Source organism: Lithobates pipiens, unplaced genomic scaffold (assembly GCF_037356315.1).
Source record: "Lithobates pipiens isolate NorthernLeopardFrog02 unplaced genomic scaffold, aLitPip1_a1.2 Scaffold_16, whole genome shotgun sequence".
Lineage (NCBI taxonomy): Eukaryota > Metazoa > Chordata > Amphibia > Anura > Ranidae > Lithobates > Lithobates pipiens.
The window spans coordinates 608,426,995-608,439,040 of record NW_027507748.1 but is presented as its reverse complement, the minus strand read 5'-3'; the positions used below and the strand labels follow the sequence as shown (position 1 = coordinate 608,439,040).

Sequence of the window (12,046 nt, the reverse complement as noted above, 5' to 3'; positions counted from 1 at the left end):
CCTGACAGTTTTGAGATCTCAGTAAATAGTTGAGATTCTCTTTGGGTGTGCTGGATGCTTTTTTTTTTTTTTGCTCAGGAAGTTAGGCTCTGTTCGCACATTGGCGTTTGGAATCGCTGCAATTTTGCCTGCGATTTCAAAATGTCAAATCATACATCAGCATGTTCAGATGCTATTCATTAAAAAAATGATTCTGGCACGATTGTCGACCAAACCAAATTACGCTGAAGTCGCGCAAACCAAATCGACTTTTTTTGGGGTGATCTGCATGGTGCAATTGCAGTGCAATTTGGTTTGCGGGACGATCCTGTCAGAATCACACCACGTTTTTAGGTGCCACTGAAATGAATGCCACTTGAACACGCCGATGTGCAATTTCACATTTTAACAGCAGATTTTGAAATCACAGGCAGAATCGCAGCGATTCCGCCCGCGATTCAAAGCGCCTATGTGTGAATGGAGCCTCAGAGTTTTCTTGTGTTCTGTTCTTCTTGTGTTATCTCAAGGATTATAATTAGCCCTCCTAGTTTGCCTCTTAACCCCTTTGCGCAGGCGCCTCCTGACCCTTTAAGAGGTTTCAGATGCTGGGAGGCAGGGCAGAGTTTATGATCATGTGACCGCCGCCAGTAAAAGTGTCGGCTAATTGCCACCCAAATATGCGGCTGCTTGGTGCCAAGGCACACCTGCTGAGAGGCCGCATATTTGTGTACTGTCGGTGCCTAGGGGTTAAGCTGGCTATACATGGATCAAAATTTAGCCTGTTCAGCAGGGACCGGCCAAGATTCGATCCAGCTAGAGGGAGGCTGATTGCACCAAAGTCAACTCATCAATCAGCCTGGGTACAACCAGCCTGTTGGATTTTTTGTATACGATTATTGCCGGCAGCTATAGCCACTACCAGTAATTGTGTTCTGCTAGCCAGGAAGGCTTCCTTGACCAGCAGAACACAGTAGCACTGCAGGAGGCATTCCTCCATCAACTGGGTTTCTGGGTTAATTGAGCGATTTTCTTTCCTTCCACCCATGGTGGAGGAAAAGAAAAATTGCATCAACTATGGGCTGTTTTAGATTACAAAAAATGTTGTGGAGATGAGGAAAGGGGAGTGGATTATGCAGTTTAGCAAGACAACTGAGTTGTTATATAGGAAGGTACATGGTTGTAGCAAAATCAACAGCAGCTAATGACTGCACATTAAGAGCACTCCTTGTTAACACTTGCGGTTAGGGGAGTGGTAAAAACAGGTTGTTGAAAACAGTTTTATCACTCCTCAAGCTTCAAACATAGCTGTACAGGGATATGCACATTGCGTGTGTCAAAAACTATCCCCCATTTCGTATTCAGTGGGCAGTGAATGGTGATGTGGGCTTTTAGTGGTTACAGCTGGCAGTGAGGGGGCAACATAACGTCTCCTCACCTCCTGTCAAATGCCCTCTGAAAATTGATTCACCATAGACTACTCTTCAGAGGAATAACACAAGTGTTAACTAGCCCTCAAAGTCCTGTATATCGCTACTTAGATATAATTAGTTATTTACTGTGTACCAATTGTTATGCAGCAGATGTTACTGTTTACATTGGCTGCCAGGGCATCCTTTCTTGACTTACATTTTACATTTTATAGAGGGAGTTGATTAAGCTTGCAACATTACATCAGTTGATTAAGCCAAATCACCTGTTTATCATTCAGGCTGCAGGCAGGCTGTTCTTTCTCTGTATGGCTTTCTTCAGCTGTTCGGCAGGCATCAAGTTCTGGTAGATGAAGATGTTCTGAAGTCTGTCCCCCCAGAATCTCTCCATTGATGTTGTGCACACTGCTTGTGTGGAAGAGATTTGGCTCCCCGCTATCTGTATTCCAAGAGTCTGCGCTTCCTGCTATAGGCTCCGGATGTGGCTCACACACAGGACTGCTATCACTGCCAGGAGCTGTTTGCATAAGGGGCCAAGTTTCTGCAAGCTCTCCGCAGGCCGAGTGTGAAGTGGATCCAAAGAATGTTGGGATCACGTCTGCTACAGAATCATCATTTCTGAAAAAGCAAAGATTAACAAGAATGACTTTCATACTTGTGTAAGGTCAATAGTCTATCACATTACATATTAAACAGCCATACCACGGAATGCACTTCAATAAATAGCACTTTTTTCTAAGTTTATACTGCAAATGACACATCATACATTCCCCTCTGCAACAGATTTAAACCCAAGAACAAGAATGTATATAGCTGTATAGCTGTATATTGCAGATTACTAGACCTTAGATGTGGTGGCTACATTCTTTTTCTTTTCTCAGCTGCTGAGTGCGTGAAACTGACATATATAACCGAATGCAGAGAGAGACCAGCTGTCAAAATTGAGCGTTGATGTCGGGGGTGGGCGGGACCCAGCAGCTATCAAACACCAGCCAATGGGATGGGATCAGGGCGGGTCGCTACGTGTATGTGGCCTCACCCCCTTTCTTAAGCAGCCCAATTATTGGCTGGTGCTTGATAGCTGCTGGGACCCGCCCACCCCCAATATCACTGCTGAATTTTGACAGCTGGTCTCTCTCTGCATTCAGTTACACATGTCAGTTTTGTACACAGTTACACTATATCGGCTCAGTGTAAAATCTGGCAGTGCCACCTGCCAGTGCCAATCAATGCCATGTGTCAGTCCCAGTGCCAATCAGTGCCACCAGCCAGTGCCACCTGTCAGTTCCAACCAGAGCCACCTGCCAGTGCCAACCAGTGCTATCTGTACTGAGTGTGTGGTCGAGTGACAGGAGCAAACGGGGGAGGGGAGTGGAGTGGGAGTGGGTGAGTTTATGAGATGAAGGGGGAAAGAAAAAAAAAGAAAAAAACCCATATCAGTCGCCCTCTAGTTAGGAGCGTCTTTTTTTTACTAACAAAACTTTTTTTAAGGTAATGCAATGAACATATCATGATGAAGGAGGTCTGGTGCTAGGATTATTGCTCTCATTCCAGTGTGCACGTTTTGGGACAGGAGTCACTTTGGGCAGGGGGGTCCGTGGAACCCAGCTTGGCTTAGACAGGTTATTAGGTATATTGGGGCACCGGATGCCCGACCAAATAATGGACAACTTTTTAATGGACGCTAAAAATGTGGTTGGATTACCTTAAATGGGACAGTAATATTTATCAACAATATCCCTCAAGAAATCTATGATACATTAATTCCACTGTATCAGAATGATAGAACATTGTATGAGCTTTGCCTCAGACTATTGTAGATAGGAGCTGGACAGTCTGTTACTGGGGTCTCCTGCTATTGTCTGTGCAGCCAAATGAGTCATGCCTAGTTCTTGGTTGCAATAGGCGGCTATAATATCTGATATCTACGTTCAGACTGGAGGAAGTGGTATGTTTACAGAAGTACTCAAGCGGAGTGTGGGACGATTTCGTCACAACCTCAATATGTAACATGCGTAATCTGTGTTAATATGTAACAATGTTATGTACTTGAGGGCTAAGAACATGCATCATACATACTAGGGCAGTACAACTGGGGGAGTCCATAGTGGAGAAGGATCTGGGGGTTTTGGTAGATCATAAGCACAATAATAGCATGCAATTCCAAGCTGCGCTTTCCAAAGAGAGCAGTCCTTTCTTGCATTAAGAGAGGCATGGACTTTTCCTTTCTTGAGAAGAGGAGATTAAGGGGGATATGATCAACATGTACATATACATAATTGGTCCATATAGTGAATTTGGTGTTGAGCTATTCACTTTAAGGTCATCACAGAGGACAAGGGGGCATTCTTTACATCTAGAGGAAAAAAAAAGATTTCATCTCCAAATACGGAAAGGTTTCTTCACAGTAAGAGCTGTGAAAATGTGAAATAGACTCCATCCAGAGGTAATTCTGGCCAGCTCAGTGGATTGCTTTAAATAGGCCTGGATTCTTTCCTAAGTATACATAATATAACTGGGTACTGACATTTATAGGCATAGGTGATCCCGGGAAAATCTGATTGCCTCTCGGGGGATCAGGAAGGATCTTTTTCCCCTGCTGTAGAAAAATTGTAGCATGCTGTTCTGGGGTTTTTCTCTGGATCAACTGTGGGTGTAGGATTGTGTATATGGGATTGTGTTTTTTTTGGTTGAACTAGATGGACTTGTGTCTTATTTCAACCTGACTAACTATGTGTATCGCACTCTACATTTTTCAGATGTAGGCACCCCATGTGCATTTATGGTTTACATATACATATATATATATATATATATATATATATATATATATATATATATATATATATATATATATATATATGGAGGTGGGTTGGCCTCAGTTTTTTTTTGGGGGGGGGGATATTATGCGCTTGGGTGTAACTACTTTTTTACAATTACAAAGTGGTTGTGAACACAAAAAAAATGTATTCTATTGGTCTATTTATGTATTTCAGCATTGTTTTTCATAATGATATATTACTGCGTCCATTTATTCTTTTGGATTACCTGGTTGATCCTACCAGTTCCCCAGGTTGAAATCTGACCACGATAACAGATCCGTGCTAGCGTGATCAGTTTGCATCCCCTGTCATGCCACACTCAGAGACAGGCAGGCTGTGCAAACGCACAACCTGCCTGTATCTTCTGTGGTCTGTGTGGCCATGCCTCCTACCACTGTTGACTGACAGCGGGTTCGGGAGCCAGCCTTGCTGGGAATGGTTGAAGGTCCTCTGAGTGAAGTGACGTTATGCCGCCATGTAATTGTTTGCCTTCCATCTCCTTGGAAATGCTGATGTTCGGCAGCATACGTCACTTCTGGTAATGACGTACATGTCTTCAGATTTGGAAATGCACATCTGCAGGTCTGTGATCTGCTAAGCAATAAAAAGGGGAGGAGAGAGGATGCGTCTGCTCTCATCCATCCCCTCTGCCTGCCCCCACCCACTATGCTGGTCCTGGGCCTGCAGATGTGCAAGCGGAATCTGGGATACATAGCTGGGGGGGGGGGGGGTTTGGTGGAAGCATATGGGCAGCAATTTATAGTTGCCATGATGACCTGGTGCCTGGGATTTTTTGAGCCCTGCTGTACTGTATCTCTGGAGTGTGGTCACCCTAGAGAAGACTATAGAACAGCTCCCTCTACCCTATTCTTCCAATGCACAGGTGGAGGCATTTTGTAGTCTGTGTAGCGGGGAACAATTTTAGCTGATAAAAGTACAGCAAAGGCAAATGGTACAGAAAGCTATAAGCTCACAAGTTTTCTGGCAGAATCAACAGGTATTTTTGCAGCTATTAAACAGATATAACAAAACACTTTCAATGGTATATTTAACAGACCAAAAGAGACCAAATTAGAGAAGTTCTCTGTTTACATACCCTAAAACAAAAAAGCTAATAAAATTCTCAAAAGATAAGGACGCTATTCTGAAAAACAGGAAAATCTATATTACTTAATGATCCACTGAAGAAATCCCACCTACAGACATAATGCGCACGGGAGGAGGAGTTGCATATGATGTCACCCGCGGCCATCATTTTGGTTTGATAGGCATTCATCATGTCATAACTGAGAACCAAGTGCCAATTGCTCGGTTCTCAGAGTTCCCTGAGCAGAGAACTGGTGACTGTCGGTCACAGCTCTCTGCTCTGCCCACCCTCGCTCACTGATGTGCTGGGCTGTGGAGGGGGCTGGAGCAGCTGGCTCAGCCTCTCAGAGACTTGCTGAGAGGCTGAGCCGCATGCTGGTCCAGGCATGTGTGCAGATCCTGACTTCATTGTCGTGATCTTGCCCGGGACTGGACCAGCTCGGTGGCATCAGCCTTCAGCCTGTTGAAAATGGGTCATAGGAGTGCAGAACGAACTTCACTCCTGCGATCCATAGAAGTACAGCCAAACAAGCGTTAAGGGTTCAGTTTAGAGCAGTTAGATGTATCCATCAAAGACCCCTCCCTCAGCAGAGCCTTTGTCAAATGGGATACATGTACCTAATATATGTGGTTCTAGTGATATTCACAGTGTCTACCCAGCCCTGTACATAATTCAATCAATCAAGCAATGAAAAGTCTAACAGACTACTGTCCTGCAAACCACAAAGGCAGGCTGGAGGGTGTATACAGAATTCTCCCCTATAAGCATAAACATGCAAATTTCCAGACATGATCTGGCCCCCTCTAACTTTGTATTGATGATGCAGTGAGAAGGTTGGGAGCACGTTTTAAAGGGGAGGGCCAGCTGAAAAAATATTTTTTAAAAGTCAGCAGCTACAAACACTGTAGCTGTTGACTTTTAATAAGCGCACTTACCTGTCTAGGGTGCCTGTGATGACGGCCGTCCGAGGGTGTCCCTTGGCTCTCGGGTCCCAGCGCCGCCATTCTATCCTTGCGGCTTCACTGCCCGTTTCCTACTGTGTATGCGCGATTCATGAAGCGCTTTATGAATGAGGTGCGCTGTGTTCTGGGACACAGAGTTCCCAGAACACACCGTGCCCCATTCCCCAGAAGACAACGTGAGGAGGAGAAGACTGAAGATGACCGCGGAGTAGGAAGAGGCAGATTAGGACGATCTGCCTAGCAACAGGCATTTCTGGTAAGTTTAAAAACATTTTTTTTTTCATTTTTTCATTTTTTTGGAACATTTTAATGTAATTTAGTTTTTTTAGGGTGGCCCTCCACATTAAGTGATATTTCATTACAAAGTGCTTTTATGATATAATTTACATGGGTATGTCTACACTGCCTGGAGCAATGCTTCAAATAGTAATCTCGTATTTTCATACATGTACTTGCTATATAACTACATGCAAGTGTCAATGGAATAATATTTATTGGTATTAAAACAAATATTCTCTCTTGTTGTATCACTTTGTAGAGTGCTACGGGAAATTATGAAACAAAATAAATGATAATAATATTACTAAAATAAATCCTTACCCATCATAGAGTGTGCTGTGAGACCGAAATACACATCCATGCTCAATGCTGTAAGTCTCCTCACAACACAGTGATGGAATCAAATGAACGGGACCTAAAAACAAAAACCATATAAATAAGGATGTGCTAAAACAGAAGAAGAAGATGTACACACACTAATACCGTAGATGTTTCTACTGTGCTAGAACTGCTGGCTATCTAATAAGCAGTTCTGTATAACCAGTGTTCTATAATTCCATGCTGTCCAATAAGACAGTGGTCATCAACCCTGTCCGCAGGGCCCACTAACAGGCCAGGTTTACAAGATAACTGAAATACATCAAAGTGATATCATTTGCTGCTCAGTGATGGCAGTATTCTAGTCTGCATCTCCCCAAGGTAATACTTAAAACCTGGCTTGTTAGTGGGCCCTGAGGACAGAGTTGATGACCACTGCAATAAGGGGTTCTCTATAAAGCTGACCATATACTTATTTATTTTTTTCAATCTAAGGGGTGAAGAACAGATTCTTCCATCCACCTGATACAGAGTGGATGGATGGAACTCCAGCTGCAGCTATTGTACTTTAACAGTTGCTAATACTGACCATCAAAGTATCCACATGGGAGCTGGATTTGACTGGATGCAGATGCTGTTCAGTTGACAATTTTCCGTCCGGCTCCTTTGATTTTTTTTTTTTTTAAGTGAAGGATGTCTGGTAGGAGGGTGCCAACAGGGACACCCACTGTCTACAAAATCCATACAATGTATCGACAGCTTAAGGCAGAACTTCACCCTAAAGGGGAAGTTCCGCTTTATGAACTTCTACCCCCTCCTCTTCTACTTTTGACACTCTTTTGGGGGGAGCGGGTACCTGGTTTGGACAGATACTTGCTGCCACTTCTCATTGAATCGCAGTGGTGATCCACTGGAAGTTCTTCTCCCCCTCAGCTCTCAACCTTCTGGGACATGTCACAGATCCCAGAAGATTGCAGGACCATTCACAAGGTGCAGTGGGCAGCCCGCTGTGAAGCTGCAAGGAATGCCCCCAGTGAACATGTTGGCACCGGGGACCCGAAGACAGGGAAAGAACACAGTACTGGACTTCTGTACAGGCAAGTGTCTCTTTATTAACAGTCTGCAGCTCCAGAATTTGTGTTAATTCTATTTTTTTTTTTTTTTAAAGGCCAACGCTAGGCTATGTAATAAACGGTGATATAACTACGTAATAAATTGTGATATAACTCCAGGCTATGTAATACATGGTGCTCCAGATTTCCAGACTATGTAATAAAAGGTGCTCTATAAATAAATGTGGTCCATAACTTCAGGCTGTAATATATGGTGCTCTATAATTTCATGCTATATAATATACAGTGGTCTGTAGCTCCAGCCTATGTAGTAAATGGTGTCCTATAAGTCCAGCCTACATAAGACATGGTGCTCTTATGCAATACATTGTGCTCTATAAAGTGTGCTCTATAACTGCAGGCTATGTAATAAATGGTGCTCTATATTTCTAGGCTGTGTATTAAAATGCGCTCTAGAACACCAGACTATGTAATAAATGGTGTTCTCTAATTGCAGGCTAAGTGAAAAATAGTCCTCTATAACTATGGCCAATAAATCTAATAGGAAAGAAAGTAAAAGGTTCTAACCTGTTACAGCATCTTATGACTTCTGTAACCTAAATTTCATCTTGATTAAACAATGGCAGCAGTAACCTCCATGTGTTCAGCTGAATAATATGCAATGTTAATGGAATAGTCAGCTCCTTTGTGTTCTGTGCTGCACCTCTCAATAGGTTAAACAAACCAAGCAAACACTTATCACTTACCACAAGCCTGTGCTGGCTCCTGCTGGCAATGACAGCACGTCCTGTGTGTGTGCTCGGTGAGCTGAGGTCTGTCCAGGCATGACAACTCTGAGCCTGCGTACTGCACTTCCTGAGATCTGCTGGACCCTGGATCACACAAACACATGGAAACGTTGATGTGCAATCACACGCTGTACTCTACTCAAGATCAATGTATATACACAGACAGGCTGCTTATGTGCTGCTCATCTTCTAGAGAAAGTGGAGCGATGAACCAAAAACACTCTATGTAACCTTAGCTCTGCTGACCTAACATCACCTAACATGATTATATGTGGAAGGGGCAGGGGTACTGGTGGGCTAGAAGAGAAAATACCAGATCATGTTCATCAGGGGAATAAAAGTGCTCAAGACAAGTAACCAAACCTGCCTGATTGACTGTTCCCACAGTCAGATGACTAAGGCAAGATATTTTATTCCAAAAATGAACAAGTCTTTCCTTGATTAATCACATATGTTCCCAACGCACAACGTTTTTAGTATGCAGTATACAGTACCGCAACTGGCCGCCTTAGGTCTAATGGCTCTTTATAGGAATCACTGGTTGCATCAGTCTGACCAAAGTAATGCAAATGCAAGAAAAGTGGTACTTGTATGGACAGGAGTGCCAAGGATCCTGAGGAATGGAACAGCGAAGACCCAATCAAATAAGGAATGTCCTTTCTTTCCTGAAGTGCTTCAATACATGTAACATGTCGGTTTTTATGCTATATACACAATTTTTGTTCTAAAAATAAGCATGTACTATATGACAAAGAATTGCCAGAGCACTGTATGTTTTCCAAGGAGAGCACATCTACACTACCGGAGGATCCTCAAAGAGTTTCAATAAGGGCCTTTTGTTCCTGTTCCCCTCGTATGACCTAACCCTAACATAGTGCTAGAGAAACACAACTCTGAATACACTCCCTCCATACTTTTTAGGATGTGAATATATTGGATTATATGTACTGTCACCAACGTAACTGTGGTATTTACCACGGTCACATAGACTGAAGTTTCCTTTGTATATTTTTGGAAGAAGTTTCTTTAATGCAATAAACAGCATCTTTAATAAAAAGAAAAAAAATGCAGCTTAAGCTACTGAGCTCTGTAGGCTGTTTTTTTTTTGGTTTTGTTTTAAAAAAAGGGAAGATGATGAGGACAGAGGAAAGCCTTAGGCCCCATTCATTCACATCTGGCAATTTGGAATCACCGGCAGAACTGCTGTGATCCTGCCCAGAATTCCAAATGCACAACGCGCATTTGTTTGCCATTCATTAAGGGCACCCCAAACAAGGTGTGATTTTGCTGCAATTGTTGCATATAAATTGCATCAAAATGAGCCTTTAAAAATTGCACAAAGCCTGTTGCCCAAAAAGGGGCAGGGGCTTTTTTGGGGCAACAAATGTGCATAGGGCAGTCAATTTAAGTCAATGGGTTGCTCTATACGCAGCACACAGAAACACGTGAAAATCGTGCTTAAAAAACAAAAAAATTGCAAACAGTAAAAGCTTGGTTTCCACTCTGTGAGATGTGAACGGGGCCTTAACACACCATTTACTACTGACTGCAAAGTAACACATTTGAATATACAATATTTAATCATTACAGCATAACTTTTTTTTGTGTTCCTTAGTCCTAGCCATAAGAAAAAAGTTAAGTAAGGAAAATATTTACAATACCGTCTCATTTAAACAAGACAAACTATAGAATTTGTAATACTCACAGTTTGGTTTTTTCTCCATAAACTGCCTCTTACAATAGATAACAGAAAGGATGAGCAGGGCTAATAGCACAGTTGACAAGGCACTGCATATAACAGCAGCCAGGGCAGTATCTCGTGGGCTGGATGCTGTGGCAGTTATTTTCACAAGATTCACTTTGCTGCCTGAAAGGAATTACAAATAAAGATAGAGATTTAATTTAAAAAAAAAAAAGTTGCCACTGCATCCAAACTATTCTATATAATCTCCACCATTGATAACCAGACCTGGTCTTGATTTTCCATCATGGATACCTACAACTCATACATGTGGGCAAGGAAGCATCTCTTCAGAGGCAAAGCATGATGTCTAATGAGCTACACTTACAGGATGGTTCCCATACAACTCTATGGTGAACATGTGCTGTCATGTACTTGTAGTGCAGCGTAATTCTGCAACACAATAAAGTAAACAACTGGCATGTTACAGAGACTTGTGATTGCACATGACAACTTTAGTTGACCATAAATGGGAGTCAAGGGGCTTATCAGAGCAGATATATCAGAGCAAAGCCACGTAGCGGAGTTCAAGCGGGGTGTCTAGAGCGTTAGGGACATTGCTGCAGTCTACAAAAAGCAGAACTTAACTCTCTCAGTCAATCCTTATGCTGCTTGCAACAGTTAATAGATAGGAATGTATATAATTTTTTCTTGTTTTAAACTTTTTTTTTTTTTTTTACATTTCTTCAGTTACTTCCTGATTTCCAGGCCTAGGCAAATGAAGTCATACATCTCAAGAGTCTTCAGGAGGCGAGGAGTGGTTTTCTCGGCTAACCACACCCTTCTGCCTGCATGCTTGAGCCAGGGGCAGATGGATTCCAGGAAGTAAATGCTACATGAATCACCTGCCTTAAGAAAAAAAGCATGGAGACATAAATTGATGGGCAAGTTTGCTTTGAATATTAAAAATGAATTTAAAATCATTTTTGGATTGTGGTGCTCAGATGCAGTGCAGTTCTGCTCTAAAGTGTACACCCTAAAAACGAACTTCCCTCATTTTCTATCTTTTTGTCCATTACAAAAATCATTGAATGTATGGTTACATTTGTTCAAGAAATGTAAAAATAACCTGTTGGTCATCGCAAAAATTCAGAGCTGTCCTGTGTTTTGTGCATACGTCCTGTGTTACCACAAAGGGTTTTATGAGCCCTCCTAGTTGTTATATTGGGGTTACAAAATGATTACACTTTATGCTGTAGAAGGGGGAAGAAGGGGGGTGAGTAGGGAAGGGCTGACACCACTTAGTCCCCAAAAACAACACACATGTGGGGTTTTGTCGCAGCTGCAGCCATGATCCTGGTATAACTACGGTACTTGCTTCCGAGGACCTACAGTGGGGAAAATTATTATTTGATCCCCTGCAGTTTTTTTAAGTTTGCGCACTTACAAAAAAATGAAGGGTCTATCATAGGTGTATTTTAAATGATAGAGACAGACTATCAACCATAAATCCAGAAAAAAACACATGATACAAATGTTTTAAATTGAGTTGCAGTTCAGTGAGTAAAATAAGTATTTGATCCCCAAGAAAAACATGACTTGGTGGAGAAAACCTGTTGGCTAGCACAGA

At 42.4% G+C, this 12,046-nt stretch overlaps 1 protein-coding gene across 2 annotated transcripts in view; it reads right to left on the bottom strand.

Annotated features, from left to right (window-relative positions):
• Positions 1-12,046, bottom strand: part of TNFRSF19 (TNF receptor superfamily member 19) — a 158,030-nt gene that overhangs the window by 13,895 nt on the left and 132,089 nt on the right. Inside the window, exons 6-9 of one of the 2 annotated variants that reach the window (XM_077484028.1) lie at positions 10,441-10,602; positions 8,694-8,819; positions 6,878-6,971; positions 1,606-2,024 (exon numbers count right to left, since the gene is read on the bottom strand). In XM_077484028.1, coding sequence (XP_077340154.1) covers positions 1,646-2,024; positions 6,878-6,971; positions 8,694-8,819; positions 10,441-10,602 — 761 coding nt within the window. In that variant the 3' untranslated portion in view covers positions 1,606-1,645. The remainder of the gene's footprint in view (positions 1-1,605; positions 2,025-6,877; positions 6,972-8,693; positions 8,820-10,440; positions 10,603-12,046) is intronic. The other variant, XM_077484029.1, reaches the window with a different exon arrangement.